The sequence below is a fragment of the Syngnathus typhle genome, linkage group LG15, assembly GCF_033458585.1.
Source record: "Syngnathus typhle isolate RoL2023-S1 ecotype Sweden linkage group LG15, RoL_Styp_1.0, whole genome shotgun sequence".
In the NCBI taxonomy this organism is placed as follows: domain Eukaryota; kingdom Metazoa; phylum Chordata; class Actinopteri; order Syngnathiformes; family Syngnathidae; genus Syngnathus; species Syngnathus typhle.
The window spans coordinates 7,426,010-7,450,833 of NC_083752.1; the positions used below are offsets into that span (position 1 = coordinate 7,426,010).

At 41.6% G+C, this 24,824-nt stretch overlaps 4 protein-coding genes across 6 annotated transcripts; 2 read left to right on the top strand and 2 right to left on the bottom strand.

Moving 5' to 3' along the window:
• Positions 1-898: 898 nt before the first annotated feature.
• casr (calcium-sensing receptor) lies at positions 899-4,292 on the bottom strand. Its single transcript, XM_061299797.1, has 6 exons — positions 4,118-4,292; positions 3,642-3,948; positions 2,685-3,524; positions 2,384-2,614; positions 2,102-2,225; positions 899-2,040 (listed from the first exon to the last, which is right to left on the bottom strand). The coding sequence occupies exons 1-6, from the start codon at positions 4,252-4,254 to the stop codon at positions 899-901; spliced, it is 2,781 nt and encodes a 926-aa protein (XP_061155781.1). The 5' UTR covers positions 4,255-4,292.
• Positions 4,293-6,200: 1,908 nt separating this feature from the next.
• On the top strand, positions 6,201-12,695 carry zgc:175280 (cationic amino acid transporter 2 family protein). The gene is given in 12 exon segments (XM_061300142.1): positions 6,201-6,267; positions 7,127-7,508; positions 7,906-8,061; positions 8,133-8,289; positions 8,511-8,641; positions 8,714-8,936; positions 9,364-9,500; positions 9,583-9,685; positions 11,194-11,318; positions 11,447-11,613; positions 12,256-12,364; positions 12,559-12,695. Coding segments are annotated over 11 exon segments (1,815 nt in total). The 5' UTR covers positions 6,201-6,267; positions 7,127-7,138.
• Positions 12,696-13,240: 545 nt separating this feature from the next.
• Positions 13,241-19,699, top strand: kif20a (kinesin family member 20A). 3 transcript variants are annotated; one of them, XM_061299711.1, is made up of 19 exons: positions 13,242-13,490; positions 14,031-14,175; positions 14,352-14,477; positions 14,548-14,667; positions 14,784-14,922; positions 15,039-15,214; positions 15,302-15,401; positions 15,487-15,699; positions 15,863-15,974; positions 16,051-16,125; positions 16,249-16,392; positions 16,527-16,695; positions 16,788-16,919; positions 17,264-17,355; positions 17,433-17,535; positions 17,622-17,817; positions 18,090-18,175; positions 18,258-18,395; positions 19,074-19,699. In XM_061299711.1, the coding sequence occupies exons 2-19, from the start codon at positions 14,035-14,037 to the stop codon at positions 19,461-19,463; spliced, it is 2,652 nt and encodes an 883-aa protein (XP_061155695.1). In that variant the 5' UTR covers positions 13,242-13,490; positions 14,031-14,034; the 3' UTR covers positions 19,464-19,699. The 3 variants fall into 3 exon arrangements, with proteins under 3 accessions (XP_061155694.1, XP_061155696.1, XP_061155695.1); XM_061299710.1 differs by having other exon boundaries at positions 13,241-13,490; positions 15,039-15,401; XM_061299712.1 differs by having other exon boundaries at positions 13,241-13,490; positions 15,039-15,401; positions 18,932-19,217.
• On the bottom strand, positions 19,624-23,497 carry cdc23 (CDC23 (cell division cycle 23, yeast, homolog)). The gene is made up of 16 exons (XM_061299713.1): positions 23,324-23,497; positions 22,941-23,013; positions 22,716-22,853; positions 22,595-22,637; positions 22,430-22,535; positions 22,131-22,263; positions 21,868-22,045; positions 21,589-21,686; positions 21,421-21,502; positions 21,182-21,335; positions 20,997-21,116; positions 20,856-20,931; positions 20,715-20,776; positions 20,349-20,427; positions 20,103-20,222; positions 19,624-20,014 (listed from the first exon to the last, which is right to left on the bottom strand). The coding sequence occupies exons 1-16, from the start codon at positions 23,434-23,436 to the stop codon at positions 19,862-19,864; spliced, it is 1,728 nt and encodes a 575-aa protein (XP_061155697.1). The 5' UTR covers positions 23,437-23,497; the 3' UTR covers positions 19,624-19,861.
• Between the last annotated feature and the right edge of the window lie 1,327 nt (positions 23,498-24,824).

Sequence of the window (24,824 nt, forward strand, 5' to 3'; positions counted from 1 at the left end):
TCATTTACCCATTCAAATTATGTCAAATGTAGCTGAGATTCCCAAAATAGACATAATATTAAATAGCCTGCATATGTCTATCCTCCTTTGGTGCAAAATAAAATAATAATCTGCCAAAGCAGTGGTCCCTGAGTTGCTTTTTGGTTATAATGGTGGTCCCTTGGACAAAACCAGTTGGAAACCCCTGCATTAGGTGATGATAGTGGTGATGATTTCCCTTCTTTAAAGTTGCTGGTACCTAGTTAAATGCATATACATTGGTATAAATTAGGCGGCTCTCTCTAGTTCGACGATTCATTTTACTGTTGTAAAAAAGCCAAGACCAAAAAAAAAAAAAAAAGCTTAACAAAGGTACGGAAGAGGATTAGGGCCAGTGAAGAAAGAAAAAAAAACGAGGGGTGACTGGATTCTGACTTTTTTTTTCTCAGAAAAGTCAGAATTCTGAGAAGAAAAGTCAGAATCCTGTCACCCCTCGTTTTCTTTTTCTTCACTGGCCTTAATCCTCTTCCGTGTGTTAATAGCATTTACATGCGAGACATGACAGCTGCACTGTTTGCTCTTGTCACACACTTGTGATAAGCAAGCACAGAAAGTTATTTAAAACTCTTCCAACAAATTCTCTAGGAGCCTTGACTGCAAGTTTACTGTTACTTAATATTTCTTTTTTCGCGTGGTTCCTTAAATTTACGTCAAAGCTTTGTAAGTGACAAACAAATATTATCCAACCGACCAATCCGATCGAATAAAAATTGTAATCTAGCTAACATAAACAAACATATACGAGTCAAATCAATGCTGAAAGTTAACAGAACATACTGTAAATTAGTTTATTAGGCAAGCTGACATGTTTATTAGTTCCTTTTTAAAGTCCCCAAAAATATAACTAAAAGGTAGGCCATCACATTAAAGAACCCCTTCTGGACTCCTCAAAGCTTAAAGACAACATGACGGTCCCGCTGCCAAAGCTCACTCTTGGCTTTTTCCTTCCAGAGGGCGTCTCACCACCGTCACGGTTAGTCTTGAGACTGACGGAGGACGATGGCGATGGCGATGAGGCAGATGATCCACCACTACTACCGGACTTTTTTCTGGACACCGTGCCTTGTTTGAGTGTGGCTTTGGCGGCCACTTTGAAGGCATGGGCTGCTGTGCTGCACCTGACTTCCTCAATGGTGTTCCTGGAGGATTTGAATAGGATGATGTAGACCTTATTGAAGAAAATACAGGCCAGCATCCCAAAGCTGGACGCCAGAATTGCGATGACTTCCACCGCTGAAACAAACTTGCCGTAAGTGCTAAAGTAGGCGGGGATGAAGGAGATCCAAACGATGAAAAAGATGAGCATGCTGAAAGTAATGAACTTGGCTTCGGTGAAGTTTTCTGGAAGTTTGCGCGATTTGAATGCAAAGAAGAAACAGATTGCCGCCAGAAGGCAAGTGTAGCCAATGAGAAACGCAAGAGCCATCTCAGATCCCTCATTGCAGGTGATGAAAATAATCTCATCGATGTCATGGTTCATGTAGCTGGAAGGCGGAGCGTTGTAAAGCCACACCACGCATATCATAACTTGGACAAAGGTGAAGAGAAAGACCAAAAGAAACTGCAGGTTCAAACCCCACCATTTACGATGGAAACTGGTCGGGATCTTGGCCTCAAAGACCAAAAGCACTCTGTTGGTTTTAACGAGGATGCAAGAAATGCAAAGAACGAAACTGACACCAAAAGCCGGTTGACGCAGACGGCACATCCAATCGTGCGGCCGTCCGATGAAGATGAGTGAGCTAGAGAAACAGCAAATAAGCGAGAAGAGCAACAAGTAAGACAATTCTCGGTTCGTGGCTTTCACTATTGGGGTGTTGCGGAATTTAACAAACACTCCCATTACAAAAGCTGTCAAGACGACACCCAGTACTGCACATATGGCCAAAGCTATCCCAAATGGTTCAGTCCAGGACAGAAACTCTATTTCTTTTAAAAAGCACGAGGTGTGGTTCCCACTGGACCAAGAGTTATTGGGACACTTGATGCAAATACTGGCATCTGTGTGGTAAATAAAATGAACATTAGAACCACTTTAGTGCTTTTCACCAATGCAACGTACCTTTGTGGTTGCTGTACTCTCCATCTGAGCATTCACTGCATTCAAAGCAACAAGTAGGCATACTGTCGATGATGCCCTTTCTGGTGCCGGGTTCGCACTCCTCACTACAGTTGGAGAACGGCATCTGGTAGATTGGAAACAGTTGTGGAAGCATAACTGGAATACTGCAAAACCTCAACAAATTCACCCATCCATCGATCTGTTTTCGCTACCATATCTGGAATTTCTTTTCTCGACGGGAGTGAACTGTGCTAACTTAAATTTAACTACATTGGGTCTTACCTCCAAACTGAATCCATTCCAGAGAATCTTTGTCTTGTCAATGACTAACTTGCCTCCCTTTTTTGAATAAACATTATAGTATCCAACCTCCTCAAAAACCACAGAACCGTCTTCAGCGGACCTGTGCCAGTTGATGATTGTGTAGTTTGCCCCCAAATCAAAGTTCTCGTCAAAAGTCATCTTTCCTCCAGCACTGTTGGTATATTTCAGATGTCTGAGTTGCTTGAGTACCTGCAGCACAAATTTGCGTTTAACTAAACGTACTTTATCTAGCATCTTTGTTTGTTGAAAAACGTCATACCTGCCATGCTTCCATTTTCTTTATATCTGCACAAGAGTTGTTTGCAAATAGTCCATCCCCAGGTGTACAGGTTAAGATGTTCTGCAGGGCCTGTGCAATAGCGTAAACTGCCACATACACATTGTATGAGATACGAAGGTGGGTGTAGTCCAGGTAGGGCGTCTCCACACTGGTGATGTCTTCCTCACCAGTACACAAAGGCCTAAAACTTGTGCTACCGTTGTCACTTTCTTGGCGTCTCGGACTGTCTTTCAGATAGCAGTTAAAAGTTTCCTCCCAAAACTCCCTGACAAATTCATTGTGGCCATCTTTCTTTGGTTGCACTTGTTGCAGGAACTCTTTCAACTCAGGTATATGTCCCGCCTTTAAGGCAAAACCAACCGTGCCTGCCACTACGTCGAGATATTCAGGTTTAGCGAGGAGAGAGGAGCTTGCCCAAGCTTCACTGGCAATCCAAATGCGATTGGTGATGTTTCTTCTCACCATCTCTTTGATGAGAGGCTCCATGTCAGGACCACTAGCAAACACCACGATGACTTTGGCGCTAGAATTTTCAATCCTGTCGGCCAGCGCTTGGATTTCGTGGTCCTCCATGTACTGAGAGATGAGTTCATTGAGATGAATGCAGATGTCCCTCTCCTCCATTTCTTTCTCAAACTTCTCTATGCTAGGTCGCCCGTAATCGTCATCTGAGGCCACGGCGATGACCCAGTTCCATTGGAAATACTCAATTACTTCCGCCATTGCCGTAGCTTGGTACTCATCCGAAGGAATAGTTCTCATGAAGGACTTGTACTGGTTCTTGTTGCTTAGAAGGCGACTGGATGAGGCATAGCTGATCTGAAACACAAGAGTTCACGCCTTGGATGGATTTATAGATTTTGATCATTTCCCACTTGATTCTGGTTCTACAGAGATCAACATGTGTTGGCCTTTACAGGACACATACAGATTTACCTGTGGAATATAAAACAGTCCCAATAGGTTTGCCACCGCTGTAGAAACAGCAGATCCAGCGGCTCCTACGACCGCGATAGTAGATGGGATGTGGTCGGTGCAGTTGCAGAATTCATCCAAATTCAACGAGTCGATCTTGTTTTGGGCCACAAAACTTAGAGTGGCTTCCAGTGCTTTTGACACAGTGTTGCACGTGTCAAAGATCCTGTAACCCAATGTGATGTTTGGCAGCAGAGTGCTGCTGTTGTTAATCTCCTCAATTGCAAAAATCATGGTCTGCAGCCAACGGAAACCACGGAAATTAAATCTGGAAGACACAACACAACATACAGTAACTCGGAGTTAGCCGTGCAGACAAACAGTACAACCATGCACATATTGACACATTTGAAAATTCCTTATTATCGTTGTAAATACAGGATTCTGATAAAGCACTCCACTTGTTCAGGTGTATGTATTTAATGTGTTTCGGTCACCTGACACATTGTGTAGACTCAGGCCGCGCCGCCAGGTCTTGGTCTTTGGACGCCACCCCAAAGTGAATGGGAAAGAGGCCTCCGAGCAAAATATCACCAGTCATCTGTGCTCGCTGATGAGGCCCGTAGGTGGACATGACACAAGTGCATCCCAGGAGCAGCAGATAACACGGAGCAAATGGCATCTTTTCTGCTGGGGGGGGGATTATTGCTTTTTTTCAGTCAAGACACGATAGTTTTATCTCTGCTGGTCGTGTTGCCGTGTGACGTTCATGTTCACACTGGGGAGAGTAGAAAGAAAGAAGTGTTGATCTGAGAAGGGGAGTCACACTCTAATGGGCCTCCTTCCTGCAGGCTTATGCTGTGGCCAGTCAACCCAGTCATCAAGGAGAGCAGCCAAAAGCGGCCCGCCTGCATCACGCTAATAGTGCTGGAAAAATGCTGGGGCAGAGATGTGATAATGAAGTAACGGCTGCCGCACACTGTGCTTTACCTTTGAAAGCTCTTTTATTCAAATTTTAAATTCTTACCAGCAATTAATGTGGCATTAAGATGTATGGATCAATAAGCAGTTGATATTATCCAAGATTTTCAACTCAACAGCCACATCTCAAATTTGGCTAATCACAAACATACTTATGTAACTACATCATTTATCGACATAACTTTGACTTGTATGACAATTATTAGAGATTACAACAACCCCAATGAAGATTCACCAGTGCGCAAGAGACTCAGATTGAGAAACAATGGATGCATTATTCATAAACACACAATGTTTACAAAAAGGATAATGTGTACACAAATAAAAATGCATAGAGTGCAATATTGAATTTGTTTTCTTCCTGGCATTTTCCATTCTTATGTTCCATCAAGTTTTCCATTTACTTTTTTAAAAAACATGTGAAAATATGACTTTGAAAAATCTTTATCAAAATTCCTTAGAGAGCACAGAATAACTACTAACATTATATTGTATAAAACCAAACAAAGACAAAAAAAAAATAGGCAGACATGGAAAATATCCCCAAAATGAACTTACCCAAATCTCTTTGAGATCACTGGAACAAAATTCAGCCAAAGAATTGCAATGAGTCATTTAAAGGTGTTTAACCAGAATATCCTGAGTGTGGAATGAATTCAGTGGGCAATTACTTTTTGAGGCTACTTTGTGGTCTTGATAAATGATTAACAGAGAGAAGGTTTGTCCATTTCCTCCAGCTAATAAAGCCCCCTCACCCTCCACTCCTCCTCATCTCCTCATCTCCAGACACTTTTGAGAAGATTTCAATAATAGTATTAAATAATATATTTTCCCCCCTTTTGTTATTTTGGGTTCAATTCTAATCTGCATAACAGCATAGTGGTGTGAATCTCTGGAACCTGCTGATTGTACCATTAGGTTCTCCAAACAGAGTTCCTTCTGCTCTGATGATCCACTTTGTTGCTGAGCAAATGTCTCGGCTAAAAACAATTTTAGTCGACGGCTTACTCTTCTGTGTGCCGCACAATTAGCCGCTGTGGGAGCCTGCGTATGTTCCTAGTATTTGGGGTGAACTATTAAGATGTGTGTAAGGCACAAAAATATGTATTGTTGAATGTAATAACTCGTTGACCGTGCCAAAACTGAACATCTTTGTAAAAACATTTTTAGTTATTTTATTGGATTTCCTTAAATTGTGTAAGTGTTCCTAATGAAGTGTCCACTGAGAATCTAAACAGTGCTTTTTTAGTAAACTCGCTTAAAATGTTTCCCTATGTTAGATTTTGATGAGAATATTTTCCATACTTTGCAGTCATTTCAATTTCCCCACTGAGAATTATTAAAGTATAAATTTATCCGCCAGGAATAATTTGGCAACGCCTCTAAAAAACTCCATTTGACAATTTCTACTAGTAATCCTCGGAACACAAATACTAGGCAACCCATCTCATATAATTGGATCGTATTATGTTATGAAATGGCTGAATATTACACATGCCAATAATTCGGATCTTCTCCCGGCTCTCAGAAATGACACATATGTCTGAAATGTAACATCATGCATCAAAAAAACATGTGCAATGAAAAGTTCACAGTCAAGGGTTTGACATATTCCCACAAGTGGTGTAGTCTGAACCACTTTGAAAGTCACTCTCATCCTGCAAAGGTAAGGGAATATTTTTAGGGGTAAAAATATTCAGATATGCTATTATTTCTTTTTATTACTATTGTCTACTCTTGATCGTCTAACATTGTACTATTAAGTTTTGTCGGTATACTTGACCTTGAGTTTGACCACTGCCGATTGTCATTTTTCAGATGTCTTTTTGTCCTTTTTCCCAATTGCTAAACTACCCTTATTTTGTTTTGCCCATGGTTTGATATGTACAACGCTGGATTAATCGTGCAGTCTCTCAAGAGCTCCACTATTTATGCACTAATTACAGTAAATCAAATTTAAAGTTTGGAATATTACCCTTAATATACATTTGAACTAGTGTGTGTCAAAATGTGTGGACTATTTATTGTCAGGAAAAACATTCAAGGGTGTGTACATTTTTGATCAGGCCATTTGGTTGATTGATCAATTCTGATCTCAAAAATTCATCTACATCTAATTATTTTGTCACAAATGGCTGACCATTTATTATTCAGTCTAATAATTACTAGCAGAGATGGGATTTTTTTCTCAGGAGGAGCCATATAGAGGGGCCAAGGATTTTTTTCTCAAGTGGACCACCATTTTCTTTTTTAACAAATCCCAAAAGTTCTTGAAAAGAAAAAAGGCTGGTAAAGATTCAGTATGTGTTCTGCAGGGGCAGAGGAATGTGGGAAAAAAGTTTTGCAAAAATCATAAAACATCCAAAAGTCAATTATCTGGGGGTGGCAGTGCCCCCGTGGCCCTCCCTTTAGCTCTGCTAGTGATGTGATATTTATACACTTTTCATCACAGTCCTGGGCTGTGTCAGACTGTTTGTTTTGTATTTTTTATGCATTATCATGATCTTATACATCCTATATCATAGTGCTTCACTAGGATGTCTGGTGCAAAGATCCTGCGATTTCTCCAGAGCTTATCACGTAGGAAACCTCTGGAGCCTGAGGGAGAGGTGTCCAACTTCCGCCGCTGCCTGACGACCCTTGACCTTGTGGCTTTGGGAGTGGGCAGCACATTAGGGGCTGGCGTGTATGTGCTGTCCGGAGAGGTGGCCAGAACTGTGGCCGGGCCCAGTATCATCATCTCCTTCTTGATAGCGGCCATAGCCTCGGTCTTTGCGGGACTGTGCTATGCTGAATTTGGAGCTCGGGTTCCCAAGACCGGTTCTGCCTACCTCTACACCTATGTGACAGTGGGCGAGATATGGGCCTTTATTACTGGTTGGAACCTTCTCCTGTCTTATGTCATTGGTAAGTACAGTCAGTCAGTCAATCAATCATCCATATATTTGGCGATGACAAAACGAAGCTTCAAGTTTGTTTCATGAACCAGTTGTGTTTTTTTTTATTCATCTCAATGGTACTGTTCAATCAACCATCCATATATTTGGCGATGAGAAAATGAAGCTTCAAAATTTGTTTCATAAATCAGTTATGTATTTTTTTTACTCATCTCGATGGTACTGATGGTTTAAAGAAAGTGGTTTAAGAAATAGCAAGTCAGTGTATTTTCAGTTTCATTTTCATTTTCAATGTTGGCCAGAGATACAATCAAAATATACAATATTCTTAACAATGCAAGGTCATTCTAACGTTCATGAGATTATTTTTCTAAGAAACTATTTTGAAAAATATTTGTTGTATTTAGGGACATCAAGTGTGGCCAGAGCATGGAGTGGAACTTTTGATGACCTCATTGGAAATGTCATTGCCAATTCACTGGGAAAACAAGCTGCCATGGACATGCCAGGATTAGCTCCTTATCCAGACTTCTTTGCAGCTGGCCTCATTATTCTCTTGGCAGGCATGTTTTAACCGTAGTATTGATAGAAACCTCTTTGAACATTTCTCTTGACTGTGCGATTTCCCATCTAGGTATTCTTGCATTCGGTGTTAAAGAGTCTGCCATCGTGAACAAAATTTTCACAGCAGTCAATATTATAGTGTTGCTCTTTGTTATTCTCACTGGCTTCCTAAAGGGAGATCTCAACAACTGGTACATTGATGAAGAACATCTACAAAGTTCACATGGGTATGCATCTTGCTTTTCAGCTTCTCTAAAATACTACATCGATGACTGGACATAATATAAAAGCAGAGACAAATCTCAGAAATTTTGTAGGAGGTCTTCCCGCTATAGTTGGACCTATTGTAGCTGCACTTGTGTTATAATACTATATTTATTAGTTTACTTGCCTGTGTTTAATATTGTACTGTACATGACATTCATGGCTTCCTTTCTTTATGCTACAGAAACATATCATTAAATGAAACCATGACTTTTGGAAATGGTGGATTTTTCCCTTTTGGCTTTGATGGAACATTGGCAGGAGCAGCGACTTGCTTTTACGCATTTGTTGGCTTTGACTGCATTGCCACAACAGGTAAAATGATAGTATGGTGCAAAATGTCACATTAGTAAAATTAAAATTCAATGTGTTCTCTTGTTTCTTTAGGAGAGGAGGTTCAGAACCCCCAGAAATCAATCCCACTTGGAATTGTGGCCTCCCTTCTCATTTGCTTCATGGCTTATTTTGGCGTGTCCGCCGCCCTTACTTTAATGATGCCATACTATTTGCTCAGTGTTCATAGCCCACTCCCCGCGGCTTTTACATATGTGGGCTGGGACCCTGCGAAGTATGCCGTGGCAGTGGGATCTCTCTGTGCACTGTCAACAAGGTATGAACACATTGATCGTCTGAATTTCGCTCCAGTTGGTTGTTCATCTGTTTTCTTTTGTCAGCCAATAGGTGCCAGTGAATATTATAATTCATCCAGGTCATTTTATCCTCAGGGCATTGAATCGATTGGAGCTGGACTTTTCTGGTTCAATCACCTGCAAATCTAAGAAGGGTGGGGTGGGGGTGGGGGGAGTTTCCTGGCTTAGGGCATATTTCAAGCCAGGCCAATTGATTTTTGGGTATTTAGGGAAAAAAAATCCTAGGTCTGCTTGTGGGCCTTGCTTCATGAACTGAAGAAGCCTGTTCAGATGGGGGTCGAAAACATCTTTTAAGACAGCCAGAACAGTCCAGTTCAACTCACTGTTTATGGGGCGATCATGTTTTTTATTATTATTTGATCAAAACAGTTTTAATTTACACCCCAGCCTCTTGGGATCAATGTTTCCTATGCCCCGAGTGCTTTTTGCAATGGCAAGGGATGGCCTTCTCTTCAGCCATCTCAGCAAAATGAGTGAGAGACAAAGTCCTGTCATTGCTACTCTGGCTTCGGGTGTCGTCGCGGGTAACAACAACAACAACAATAACTAAAATTGCAAGTGTGACTTAATATTCTAATATACTCTCTTGTACCCATGATTTTGCAGCCATCATGGCATTATTATTTGACCTGAAGGCGCTGGTTGACATGATGTCCATTGGAACCCTGTTTGCCTACACCCTTGTTGCCATTTGTATTCTCATTTTAAGGTAATTTGAGTGTTTTCAGGTTTGTTTGACTTTGCCTCACCTCTTCCCGTATCATTCCTGGAATGCATTGGGAAAAAGGAAGTGACTTTTGGGACCCCGTGCAAAAAAATTATATGACTTAAAATGTGACCTTTTTTTAATCACTATAGTTCAGTTGTTTGATTTATTGAATTAAATCTACCGTTTTTTTCCGTGTATAGTGCGCAAAATTTTACTAATTTATTGTCCTAAAATCCGGGGTGCGCATTATACATGGGTACAAAAAAAAAAAAAAAAATTTTTTTTTTTTTAATTTTTTTTTTTTTTTTTTTTAAGTCCCAATGATCGTCACACACGCAGGGAGGCAATGGGTCCCATTTTTATAGTCTTTGGTATGGTCTTAACTAGGCTGGATGTAATTTTTTTTGTTGGCGTTGATTTCTCCGACTGCCCATAAACGCACCACCGCGCTTCGTGCGCGCACAGGACAGCAAACGAGCAGGTGATCGAGCAAGCGTCTGATACGAGAGCATTGCGGTCGCATGGAGCGTGTTTGAAGTGAACAGCAGAGAAGAAAGGCAAAGTGTTGTGAAATAAAATGCACAGAACGGATGCGCAAGACACGTCAGCTATATAAAGAGCGAGAGTTGTTTTCTTCCTATTAGTTTCAATTCACAGTTTAATTAGCAGTTTCAATCAGCAAATAACAAAACACTTTGCCTTGTTCCTTTGGTCTCTGCTGTTCATCCTAAAACACAAAGGCACTCTTTAAGCAATGCGACAGTGAGCGCCCGGCGCGCTGCGGTTGCGCGACCGCACCAAATTAAGCTCCCTGCGCAGTGCGCACTGAGGTCCACTTAAATTTTAGAAAGTACATCAGGACTTTAAAAATATCTTCTAAATTTCAGCGACGGCTCTGTCACAATAATCGACCTGCCCGGTGCAGTTGGGCGGTCGGCGGCGCGCTACGGTTGAGCGTTCTCTCGCGCACTCTCTCTCTCGCTCTCTCTCGCACACACGCAAACCGGATATCCGCCATTACAGATGCGCAGAACGGATGAGCAAGACACGTCAGCTATATAAAGAGCGAGAGTTCAGTTCTCTACCTAAATCCGTATTACAGGTAATATTTTATTTCACAACACTTTGCCTTTTTCCTTTCTTCTCTGCTGTTCACTTCAAACACGCTCCATGCGCACGGAGCGCGGTGGTGCGTTTACGGGCAGTCGGAGAAATCAACGCCAAAAAAAAAATTACATCCAGCCTAGTTAAGACCATACCAAAGACTATAAAAATGGGACCCATTTTCTCCCTGCGTGTGTGACGATCATTGGGACTTAAAAAAAAAAAAAAAAAAAATAATTTTTTTTTAAAAAAAAATCATAAAAATTGGGTGCGTATTATACATGGGTACAAGCTTTTTTCCAGCATCACCATGCCATTTTTAGGGGTGCGTACTATACATGGGGGCGCACTATACACGGAAAAAAACGGTAATTTGTTCTTATAGTATGTCCTCACCTGTACAGATACCAAGTGGACATCACTGCTGACAACAAAGAAGAGCCATTTACAGTCAGTGGACTCTTTTTTCCTCATTCACACTGCACAGCACGGACATCAAAAAATGTGTCTGTTTTGACGGTTTGTATCAGTGAGTGCTCTATTTGTTCTGTTCTATTTATTTCTAGTTATATTCCATTATCTTACTCTGTTGTTTTTAGGATGCTTATGACTGTTTTCTGTTGTCATTATTTAAGCTTACGTTTTTCCCCATCCCAGTATTTTTAGCAACTACTCTGAGTCTTGTCGTATCCCAAGCTACGACCTCGCTGCAGTCCTCGGAGTGGTGGAGCGTGCTCTGTGTTGTTGCAGTCACAGCGATTCTGAGCCTCGTTGTTCTCATCATTTGGAGACAACCGCAGAGCACAACACGTGCTGCTTTTATGGCACGTTATCTTCATGAACCACAATACTTCACAACACAAGTTAAGATCACAAAGATGGTGCAATAATAGTTTCAATTAGTGAGTCACAGTGAACATGACGTTTTCAGTCCAAAATAAATTTTAGACCTCCAGATACTGCAGCTCAAATTAACATGTGAACCGACTTTTCTGTGATAGGCAAAGCTTCTCGGTACTACCGTATTTTCCGGACCATAAGGCGCACTGAACTATAAGGCGCACCTTCAATGAAAGGCCCATTTTAAAACTTTGTCCCTATATAAGACACACCGGACTATAAGGCGCACCATTTCTAATCCAAATCAAATCATTCTCCATTTTATCTTTTTTATTTCAACTTCAGACGCAACAAATTACTTTATAAATAATAATAAAAATAAAGATCCATAGTCTTTTTGATTCATGATTCATAGTCTTCAGCGGGCCACGTATGATTGATTTCATGACACAATGCTTTGGGCCACTTTAAATTTAGGAATTTGGTCCATATATAAGGCGCACCGGACTATAAGGCACACTGTCGGCTTTTGAGAAAATTTTACGTTTTTAGTTGTGCCTTATTGTCCGGAAAATACGGTACTGTGCTTTACTCTCTCACCGTTTTCTGTTCTTTTGCATACACAGGTTCCTTTTGTGCCGGTGCTTCCTATCTTGAGCACCTTGATCAATATTTACTTAATGGTTCAATTGGGATCAGACACATGGATACGCTATATGGTGTGGATGGCCATAGGTATGTGAAGATAGTGTAGCAGCACCAAACTGTCCCCACACTGATTTTTTTCATTTTTCGTCGATATCTTTTATGTCTTTTAACCACACATAGACGTTATAGAGTGGGGATGGACGGTTTGGTGCTACTACAATAGACTTAAGTCTTCATCAGAATAGATGGTCAACATAACAGATTATTTTTCTGTCAAACAGGTTTAATCATCTACTTTTCTTATGGAGTTCAGCACAGCGTGCAGAAACAAAGGCTCCAAAATTCACACAACCAACTCAGCATTCAATGAGTTACCTTTGTGGATGATAGTCCTGCACAAATTTTCTTGGTTTGTTGACTTGATACAATCAACAGATGATCAGTAGATTGAGGCCAGTATGATTACAAATACTAAAGATGTATCAATTTAAACTGACAGTGGGTTATTTAATCCTGTACTGTATTGTTAAAATAAAGAAATTGACTTGATCTGTAAAATAAAAAAGTTGGGATGAGTCATGTACGGGTTGTGAGAGGCTTACTACCAAAATGTTGTATATTTTTAGAATGAAACAGCTACACACTGTTGTAGTTAAGCTATCTCTAACACAAAATACAGTACAGCATGTTTATTTTAATAATTTGTAAGTGGACCAATTTGCCACACTCAACAAACACTATTTTATAGTTTGTCTCAATTATGAACTGCGTTTCGTCTACACGTAATGCATATTCTGTCTTGTATGGTAAACTAAAACGCAGAACGTGTCAACTTATGACTGGAACGTTTATAACGCGTGACTTGTTTGGGAAGGAATGTTTCATAGGCCCTACCTACAGAATTCGTATTGGCCAATCAGAGCAGAGCTCAATGATCAGTAGCCAATCAACGAGTGGCCCCACAGTTGGTGCCTTATTCAAACTCAAATTTGCTTCATTGCCTCCTGCTTTTCTAAGGCGTTGGATGAAGATCGAACGGCAATCTTATCACTGAGTGTTTAGATTTCCCCAAAACTCGGGAGGCGATGTTCACGTTAATGTGATCTTTCATACTTGAAGATCATTTTGAATCTTGCCGGATTTAACGATTTTACAGTTGCGACTGCTTCAAATCTTCGGAGAGCAAGTGTCCCTTGAACCTTTTGCAAACGAGGTAGGTTCACAACAACAAAGACGACACTATAAGTATGCAAACTAAAACTTACTTAGGTGTGGCATTGCATCAAATTATATTTTAAACCATGTTTTCCCCACCTGCATAGGATTTGACAATTTTATTTCACATATTTGTATCTAATTGTCATATACGTAGGAACTCCAGCTGAAAGTTGCTACCGAGGCAACACGCAAAAAGTGACATTTCAGCTAATGTTTGTAATTTGGCGAAGTAGCATTTTCTTTTTAATATTTATTTCTCACGACGTGGGACCGGTTTGAGAAATCCTTCCTGTTGGGCAACTCAAGCAACACCCACACTGCAAAAGAATTGTCTTTCTTGACACACCCTTACCTATACTACCTTTGTAATGAGTTGCATACTGTTCAAGTAGGTTTAATAACAATTTCAATGTACGTATATAGTTGAGCAATGTGCTCTACAATGTGTGTGTCAGCAGGTAAGACAGACCCTCAATTGTTCAGGCACTATTTTTGCATCCATGTAACTTGACCTCCATTTTTGTCTTTGCAACAGGTCAATGGCGGGTTTTTTGTATTCGACCTGTACGTCCCCTTTTGATGACGGGGAAGATATGGCTGTGTTTGAGTCCACAGCAGCCGACTATAGAGGATCGGGCATGCCGCGTCTGCCTGAGCTCTCTCTCATATCACCGGGCCCCGTAAGGATTATCTTCATAAGTCTTTAGTGTTTTCATTGTGTGGTTTGATTTCATTCTAAGTGGTTAAATGCAAAATGTACCCCGATGCAGTTTACTAACTTGTTGAATAGGTTAATTATCAAACTGCTCGTGACGATAAATAAATCTTGATATGTCCTGATGTATTCTTGTTTCAGGAATTGGCTTGGAAACCTGCAGTGATGAAGCAGGGAAGCGTTGACAAAGGCGACACAGAGAGGGTGAACGTTTTCCTTCGCATTCGACCCCTCACCGAGGTCGAGCGAGAAAAGAGCGAGGACCAGGTCCAATTTTTGATCCATCTAATTTCTCAGTTATGCCTGTGGTGCTTCTCTAAATGTGCCCTTCCTGCAGGAATGTGTGGAAGTACAAGATGAAGAGACTCTGCTACTCAGAGCTCCCAGCTGCTCGCAAAACATGAAGGTCGCCGAGAGGGGCATCTCCCCAAGCATGCACAAGTTCACTTTCACCAAGGTGTGAAGTCAACTGGACTAAATTGATTTATCGCTCAGACGTAGACGCTCTTGTACACGTCTAATCGGATCCAATACAAGATCTATAACATGGTCCTGTTGATCTGTTTGTATAAGATTTGTGGACCAGAGACAACGCAGCAAGATTTTTATGAGTGCACCATGAAGGAGATGGTCAAAAGTGTTCTCCAGGGAGAGAACAGACTTCTCTATACATACGGTGTCACCAATTCGGGAAAGACTTACACTATTCAAGGTGAGATGATGTCTTGCTTTGAGCTATACTCGGCTCAAAATTCCCAACATTCATTATTTATTGAAGTGAGAATAAATCTTAAACTGTTACGAAATATGTTTGTTGTTTCTTTGCAGGCAGGGGCCGCGATGCAGGGCTCCTACCCAGAGCTTTAGTGTCTCTATTTCAAAAACTGCAAGGTCGTCTGTATGGCGCTATGGACCTGAAGCCTGTCTTGTACCAGGACGTGAGACATCTGGAGCCCTCTGAGGTCAGGGTGGAGGAAATACGCAGAAACACCCTGCTCAAAGAGGTAAATACAACAGCCCCAGTCCAGGAAGTACAGTATATGTCACTGATTAGCTGCACATATAAAATTATTCATTTTTGTGCGATACAGGATGAAAACCCGAATTCTTATAGAGGTGGCAACACGACAACGTGGGACAGCGGCGTTGGAGGACTTTCTTCTACCAGCCACATTGCTACCCAAATGGAAGGTAAGTAAGACATATTTTGAAGTATTATACTCAAGTATAGTTGAAGGTAAATGCTTCAAACAGTACGCGCACTCTCGTTCTGCAGACTGCGAAAGTGTTTGTTTGGAGCCCGACGGCCTCTCACACAGCGGTGGAGGCGACCTTGAGAAAGGGCTGCAGTTCTCCATCTGGGTGTCCTTCTACGAGATTTACAATGAGTTCCTGTACGACTTGCTGGACGGCAGCCCCTCTCTGCAGCCGAGAAAGAGGATCACGCTGCGTCTGAGCGACGACCAACATGGCAATCCCTACGTGAAGGGTAATTGACGGCGATGCAAATAGGATGATGAGCATTATAAAGAGAGTTCTTTTTGGCTCTCATGATAGTGTGGTGCCAGTGTTGTGGTTAGGTTTGCTGTAGGATTTCCATGCTTTTTCTGATAATGTATATTAATCTTTACTACGTCCACTGTTTGTGTCAGGCCTCACGTGGGTTCAGGTCCGCAGTGCAGAGGAAGCTTGGAAGATTCTGCGAACCGGACAGCGTAACCAAAGTTTTGCCAGCACACATCTCAACCAAAACTCCAGTCGTAGGTAAGAAGCTTTCCAGTTGTTTTAAGTGTTACTGTTATCGATGTTTTGAATTTAACCCCATCTTGCATTTTGTCAGCCATTGCATTTTCTCTGTTCGAGTTCTGCACATCCGCCCAGATGCAGAATCGGGTCAGAACATGCACATCAGCGAGTAAGTGGACCACTTGAGACCATATTTGGGTGTCCTCCAATATTTCCTTTTTTAGATGTATTTTTATCGGTCTTTTTCCTCTAGTTGCTTTACTCATCAACTTTTTTTGTGGGCACCTTATAGATTGACGGTGTGTGATCTAGCCGGCTCGGAACGCTGTAAAGAGCAGCGCAGCGGCGAACGGATGAAGGAAGCAAACAACATAAACACCTCCCTCCTTACTCTAGGGCGTTGTATTGCTGCCCTGAGGCACAACCAGACCAACAAGTATGCACTCAACTATACTCTGTATGAATCAGTTTAGTTAACATTGTTACCGGCCATCTGTCAGGGCCTTTTTTTAGTCGAATCAAAAATATCATCATTCTTTTTGCATTGAATGAATTGAAAAATATTTGCAGGTCACGACCACCTCAAGTGGTGCCCTTCCGAGACAGCAAGCTGACCCGGGTGCTTCAGGGCTTCTTCTGTGGCAGAGGAACATCCAGCATGGTGGTCAACATTAACACGTGTGCCTCCATATACGATGAGACTCTCCAAGCTCTCAAGTTCTCGGCTATTGCATCCCAAGTAACCATCTATATTTGGACCATTTTTTTTGTTCATTAGACACAAACCGACGCCCCCCCCCCCTTTTTTTTTCTTCTTTTTTTTTTCCCTAGCTGCTTCATGCACCCGCCACAAAAAACAGGGTGGCCAAAATCCTATCGCTGTTGCGTGAGCAAGCCAATGAGAATGATGCAGAAGATGAGTGCGATGGTGAAGATGTCGATACCACCGTGTTTAATGCATTGGTAAGGCATTGCATGAAATCGGGGGATGCTTTTGAATCTTTACAGTCATGCCAATCCATTAGACATTTTATGTCACGTTATTTATGGCTGTGTGTCAACAGGTAATGTAAACTGAAACTATAAAGTAATATAAATATAAACTATCTTTGTAAAGGTTGGCTTTATTGGAGCATATACGTAGATTGTGTTGGTTGGCGTTTAAAACCTGAACGTTGTCCCGCGGATGGAAATTGTTGACAATACTTAGTTTAACTTCTTCTACATAAAGAAGAATGTAATTATACAACTTTTACAACATAGGCATCGGATTTGAACAAATGTGAATAATCATGTCTGCGCTGCAGGACACTGATGCAAAACGTCTAGAAGCTGAGGTGAGGGAGCAGGTTGTCAACGAGATGATGGAGGTCATTAACACAATGCAGGCCGATTTCAGGTGTGTTGAAGACGTCACCGTATTTGTTTATTTGTCTACTTATTTATTTAAATTAAACTTGTCTTCCTGACCCGTAGTGAGCTCTTGGAAGCACAGAAGGATCGACTTGAAAAGCGCTGCGAGGACAAAATACAAATCCTCCAGAAATATTTGAAGAGTTTCTACCGCAAAGAGTTAAAGGTGACTGTTGTAAACCTGCGCTGGGAGGATCTCTAACCTTAAAGGTGTCGAATGTTGGAATTCATTAACACCGTACTCTGACGTAGGAGCGTGATGAGCAGATTGAAGAATTGTCTGCTGCCCTGGATAGGAAGAGGACTAGCGAGGCAGATCCCAGCTCATCACCCCAGACGGAATCTGAGCGGCCTCGGCGGTCCGAGCGCGTCAGCTCCAAGCAAGAAAGCTCTCGACTGCAGGAGGAGCTTCAAATGTGTCGTGCTCTGCTGCACACAAAGACGGAAGGTAGGTTCATTGTGCTCACCATAGACTAGTTGACCTAAGCCGCGTATGCTGTACAATTTTAGTGTATGCATTTAGTTTGAGTCAGGTCACGGGGACAACAGCGGCACTGCGCATGCTTCTCTATATTTGCCAATGTTTATGTAGCAACTTAACATGAAGTAAGTAGCCTTGTGGGTTTCAAACAGATGGTTCTCACAAAAACATTATTCAATCACTAAAACAATGTTATTGCATCATGTAAACAAATGACCGTCCTCTGCTTGCTATTTCAGAGGTGTCGCGGCTGAAGAGCCAGCTCGAGACACCGGGCTCAGCGGGCACCAACGCTGCCGCCCGCAAGCTGGAAGAGGGACAAAGGGTTCGGAGCCCCGCCACATCAGCTCAATCCACCACCATTGTCGTTCTCTGCCAACATGAATTTTTGCATCTGATTCCAACAGAACCTACGTCAGCTGCGCTCAGATTTACAGAAGCTCGGCTCAGACCTGCAGTCTGGCGAACGGGCCTGCTGCCGCAACACGAGTGGCGAAAGGCTGCGGCAGGCTTTGGCCGCGGCAGATGAAACACTAATAAAACAGGTATTTTGTTCAATACATTATCAATCACAGTTTGGATTTTTCTGTTGGGCATAATTTTTTAGTTTGTTTTAGTAGCTGAAAAACACGTTTCAGAAAGTCAGTCTTAAAACATGGAATGAGTTCTTTTGCTCTGATTATTATGACATATTTTGAATACATTTTATGCTTTCTTATTGTATTAAAATTGATAATATTTCGAAAGATGTTCAAATGTGTTAAGTGTGTGGGAGGGAACAGTCTGGAAAACAGTACAGTTGGGCCCAGTTAAGATTTACTGTAAAACAAAATAAATATAAACAATTACACATTGTATATTTTAAACAAACTTATCATTGAGCACTGGAACACAAATCGTGCAGCAACATATTTACAATAACAATATTAGTGCCGTATTGATGAGCTGAGAGGAGTTGACAAGTCCCTTTTTTTTTAAAAAAATTGTATGTTATGCTTTCAGGAGTTCTCCAAGTAATTTCTGTTTTCTTTCCCCCCCTCTCTCTCCTTTAATTTCACTAACATCTTCCTTGCACAACCAGCTTTAAAACTAATTGATTTAACTGAACACCACCATGGGTTGAATTTCGTGTGCTCAAGGGTGTGGAGGGTTTCCTGTCCTGACTCCTTTGGGTGACTACACTTCACTGCCCCGTGTAACCCTGTTGACTCACTTCCTCTTAGGACCAAATCCTGGTGGAACTGCAGAACGGCCTGACACTTGTCAAGGCCGACTTGAGGCGCAAGGCCGAGACCCCGGTTCAGGCGCAGGCCGAATTCCAGGTTCAGGGAGCCCAGCCTCTCCAGCTACCTCGCTTGGGCTTTGCCACACCGACTTCTTGCAAGAAGCGAGGATGTGGCACCGTGGCAGCCACTAACTCTGAGAACAAGCCTCCCCAGAAGAAGGCCTTCTACCACTCTTTGTTCCCCACATGCACGCCGACGCGGAAATACAACACCCGCAATGCCACGGATGCTAAATTAACCCCCTACTCTCGGATCCTGAGGTCACGCCAGCAGTCTCCGCCTCCGAGCCCCGTCCCTGCTCTTCGCCGCCTACGTGGCAAGTACTGAAGCGGTTTACTTTAATGGGAGCAAATCTTGCATGCGTGTGCGTTTTGTTATTTTATTGGGTTTATCTCCAATACAGTTCTAATATTCAGTCAAGTATGAAACTTTGAAAAAAAGTGTATTTACCAAGGGAGGTGTGGGTTTGAACTAAAAATTTCACAAGTTCTTCATATGCTATGTAACAGCATATTGTATCAAAGTTTATTATGTCTGTTTAAAAGTTCTTGAATGTGACAGAAGTGGTTTAGTTTCGCTCATGTTTCAGCACATTTCCAACACGGTACGTAACATCCATTTTTTAAACAGCATCTCAGCGCTTAAACTTTTTCCCATCAATTTTTTTTTAATGCAGTTTAAATAATCCTCGCAAAAAGGCCACAAATCCTAAACAGTAGCGAGTGTTAGGGTGTGAAGGAGATGACCGTGAGTGGGGACAGCCTCCTAACAGGTGTCGTGTTGTTGGAGAGCGGCGCAAACAGATCGCATGACGGAGTCTCCGCTTGATCTCTCACCTGAGAGATTTGCCTTAAGAGAGCTTTCCCTTCTTCTCGTGCCTGTAAGTATACATGCGATGCGATTAGCGCACTCTCACATAAAATTACATTTCCAGACTGCTGAGAAAATCTGCACAATGAAGCTCACATCATTGTAGTCACAGCAGCGCTGGGCACAGAGAGACGCCTCGTCGTACAGTTTGTTCTTGAAATAGTGCTGACCGAGGTATTTGAGGGCTGAGCTGACTTCAGTATGCTCCAACTGTTCCTGCGTGAATAACATTAATTTCAAAAAGAGTTATTGGAACACCAGCTATTTCAAAAACTCCATAAAGGTTCTTTCTACAGACCTGTGAATAGAGCATGAAGTTTACTTATAAAAAAAACAACGTACCTTACAGGAGAAGACATCTTGGGTGTAAAGCATGTAAGTCTGGGCTGCCTCATCATTTTCATTCAGCTGTTCATGGAGCCTGAATGAAACAAATGTTCACATTTTGCATTTTTCACATGTTAACAATACTGTTAGATAAAACTGCTAAGCTTCATAGCACTGACAACTAATAATTTATTGCAGTGCTACGATTCTAATATACCCATTTATTTGATGCCCTTCTTACCTTACATCTGTAAAGCAAATGAGTAATTTTAATCTCAAATTTAAAACGTACATATATTTTCCCACCACTTCAATGGAAACAAAAATGCATAGAAACAACCCAACATTTATAGATGCAATACAAGTGTCAGTGACACCTACTTTGCCAGTTTGAGTAACGCCATCTTCTCTACATCGCCAACAGAGTACGCCCTCCAGTAACACTAAAACGAAAACATAAACATGCGTGTCTTCTTGTAAATAAGCAAGGAAAGAATACTGTACTTTTATATGGTAAACTACCTTCTTGGCTTCAGCGGTCTGGGATAGTTTTTCATAGCTTTCACCCAGTGCAACCAACATGCGCGAATCATTGGGCCTGCAACCGCAACAAGTCATGGAGATACCTTCTTTTTCAACATTATACTATAGTCTGATACAAACCTGAGCTGGTGAGCCTTTCGATAGTAGTAGAGACAGTAGAAGGGCATCTTGAGAATCTCATAAGTCTGACCTAAGCCGTACCAGGCTCGATAGTCCCGCTTGTTCACCTCAAGGGCGTGTCTGATAAAGACAAACATATTCTCACATTCACTTGAATGTGATCACCAAAACACTCGAGGACTGACCTATAAGCTTGAATGGCGGCCGATGTATTCTTCATCTCCATGTACTCGTGGCCCATGAGGGTCCAGGCGCTCAGGCAGCGAGGGTTTAGTTTAAGGGCTCGCTGAAAATAGAGGGCCGCCTTTTCGTGCTGTGAGCGCAAGCTGTAGTAGTTACCTACCACAACAAACCAGTTAAAAAAAATAATAATAATTGACTTGAAAACAACCGAGATGTTTTCTCAATTGTGAGAAATACTAACCAATGACACAGCATGTCTCCACTCTGTACTTGTCAATCTCCACCAACGTGTGGGCCAAATAACTCAATTCTGGCTTCATTATCTGTGGAAGCACACAGAAGAAATGTTTACCTTCTTAATACATAAACTGAAACAATGGCCTCCACTTCAGTCCTATAAAGGCCTCACTTTGACATAGAGCAGGTTGGAAAAAGTGTCCATGTTGTCAATGCGATAGGGATCGTTTTCTCTCAGCTTGTTGAACAGAGCCACCGCCTGGTCAATATCTGTAATAATGTCACAATTAAAAAAAAAAAAAAAAAAAAAAAACAGGCCCAAAGGAGAGCTTCAATTAGATTATTTTTCAAAATCATTCAACCCAAGAATGAATGCTCAAAAGAACTGTATCCCAACATGAGAGTTGTTTCAGAGATGATGGAAAGGAAAGTATTTATAACTTGAAATAACCTCGAATGTTGTGGTAGGCGACAGCCATCTGCGAGATGATGTAAGTGCTCTTGGTGAAGCCGGCGTCCATGAGGTTCTGGTACTTCTGCAGCGCTTCCTTAATCATCTGCAGTTCTGTGTGCATGTGAGCCAAGAAGAAGTCCTTCATCCAGCAGTCAGCCAGAGACAGAGACTTTAGCTACAAGAGGAACGAGATGACAGATTTTTAGATGTTTAGCACTTAGCTTGTGGCAGGACGAATAGTGTAAAAGTTAGCTTTGAACCATGTCAATGTTGGTGACAAGGTTGCTGAGCTCCAACCACGCCCCCCAGTGAAGAGGAAGTGCATGAATGGCCTCCACGAAAACCTCCACCGCTTCCTTTAGAAGATCCAGTTTCCGAAGCACCACTCCATATCTGCCATTTCACAGTAAGTGGATCAACATGTTAATTACGTATACCTTCTGCCATTTCGTGGAAGATATATCTTTTTTTCTTGCTGGCGTAGATAATCCATTTTTCAAAATAATTTCACAAACTGCTTTACACTACATCTGTTAAAAAGTATAAGACTATTTCTTACAAGTATAAGGCAAAACCATCCAACTCTCCAGCACTGTGCTTCTTACTCAGCTCCACCCTTAGTTCTCGCAAAGCTTCATTGCGCACTTGACCCTTCTCCAGGGGACCTAAAAACAGGTATGTTAGCCTTTAGAGTTCAACACTTGCATTCTCTCTTAGTCCTCACCTAGGCTGTCAACTGTCTCATCATCCTTCTTTTTCTCACCAGACTGCAAACAAAAACAAAGAATGCCTTCAGTTCAGTTATGTAAAAATGTCAACCCGGTGAGCATTGACGCCAGTGTTACCAGATAACGTGAATACATGTAGAGAAAGTAAGCCTTCTGGCTGTTGCACCCCTTTAAGAAGTAGGCAGCACGGTCGTACTCTTTTAAATCAAAGTAGGATTTGGCCAGCGTGAGTGCATCGAGGTCTTGTATGTCCTCCTGTAGGTGCAAGACAAGCAAATTATTTTTTACTTTTCTCAATTATTATTAATAGCCTTGGGGGTATTAAGTATTTACTGTACAAACCTCTGAAAAGGGATGTGGTAGTGGCATTGCATCTTTGGGAAGAGGATCCAGAGCAAAGGCCAACTCAGAAGCCCTAAATTATTCATACAGAAAACATAGCTTTTACTTAATTTGTAAGGAAATTATTACTTAACAATAACGCATGATTGTATCGCTAAAGTACTTTAACGTGCGTGCGATTTGTGCACTTCATCTCACAGGCAAGCAATTCAGTCAACACTCTGTGTAGTAGGGTTGATTCTACGACGTATTTTATATAGAATGTATATATATTTTTTAAAGTACATGCTAAAGTAGCTAATAGTCAAGTAAACAACAACACAGTAGCGTTGGGAAGGCGACAATTCGCCAGCGCCCCGGCAGTCACAAAATATCAGTCTTACCACTTGGCGCTATGTAAAAGTCCTCTTTCTTTACATAGCCATGTCACAGACAGGAGCTGCTTTTTGATTTGGACTAGGTCCCCAAACTCACTATGGAGCGCCGCCATGTTCATACTCGATAAAGAACGATCGCCATTGGTGGACGTTGTCTGGTCTTTGTTCCGCCCTATTATGTCGTCACTTCCGTTTTCACACACCCTTTCCTGTCGCTACCTGTCCACTATTTTTATTTCTTAAGAATATTTTACTTTTAATGAATGGTAACATTTTTATTTTCCTACTATTATATTATGACTAAATTGCACACTGGTTGGTCCGAGATGAGATACGAACCATCATACTCAGAACGGTAATGAATGCAATGCACACACTACCGTTTTTTTCCATGTATAATGCGCAAAATGTAACTAATTTATTGTCCTAAAATCTGGGGTGCGCATTATACATGGGTACAAATATATATATATATATATATATATATTTTTTTTATCCGGATATGATACGGAGGCCGCCATTACAGATGCGCTTTCTTCTCTGCTGTTCACTTCAAACACGCTCCATACGAACACAATGCTCTCGTATCAGACGCTTGCTCGATCACCTGCTCGTTTGCTGTCACAATGTACCCTACACAAATCCGAAACATTTCTTCGCTATCGAGTTTGTTAGCGCATGCGCAGTGATACTGACCGGCAGAATAACATCCGGTTGTTCCCAAAGATGATCTTTTTTCTGAAATAATTTTACGTTTACGGACTTAAGTAGGAGTCAAAATTTGGGTGCGTATAATACATGGGTACAGGCTTTTTTCCAGCATCGACATGCCATTTTTAGGGTGCGTATTATACATGGGGGCGCATTATACATGGAAAAAAAATGGTAATCACTGCAAAACACTATAGCTTAAGCCATATATTTCATGATAACAAATGTGTGGTATGTCCACTTTAAAAAAAAATACAAGGCAATGCTTCGTTTTCATCCGCATATGCCGGTAAAAAAACATCAGGGCTTTTGCATTCATTTAAATTTTGTTTATTTAAGAAAATAAAGAGCAAAACATTATTTCAAAGTTTGCTAAACCCTTGATTTATACCTGCACTATGTACATTCATTTGCCGTGACTTGAGATCAATAACTCAGCGCTGACTTTTGCAAGAACAGGCACATTGTGACTTTTGCTTGTACCAAGAATGTGTATTTTTTAATGACCTGTCCAGCTGCTGTCACTGGCCTCCACATAGCCTTGGTTCTCTGCAGCAAAGCTCATCATATTGCTGTCTATCAACATCAGGAGCATCACGGGCTTTGTTTGGCGTTTCCATCTTTGCATCGAGGTAAGAAAACAACTACTTTTGGAGCATGCACAATATTAAAAATAAACAAAAAGCTTCAAATCACACAAGTGCACATCGCCAGCAAATCCCCTCAGAACAGCTGCACAATGCGCTTTAGTGGGAGTCAAAGGCCACTCCTGAAATAGCTTGTAGTCACAATGTTT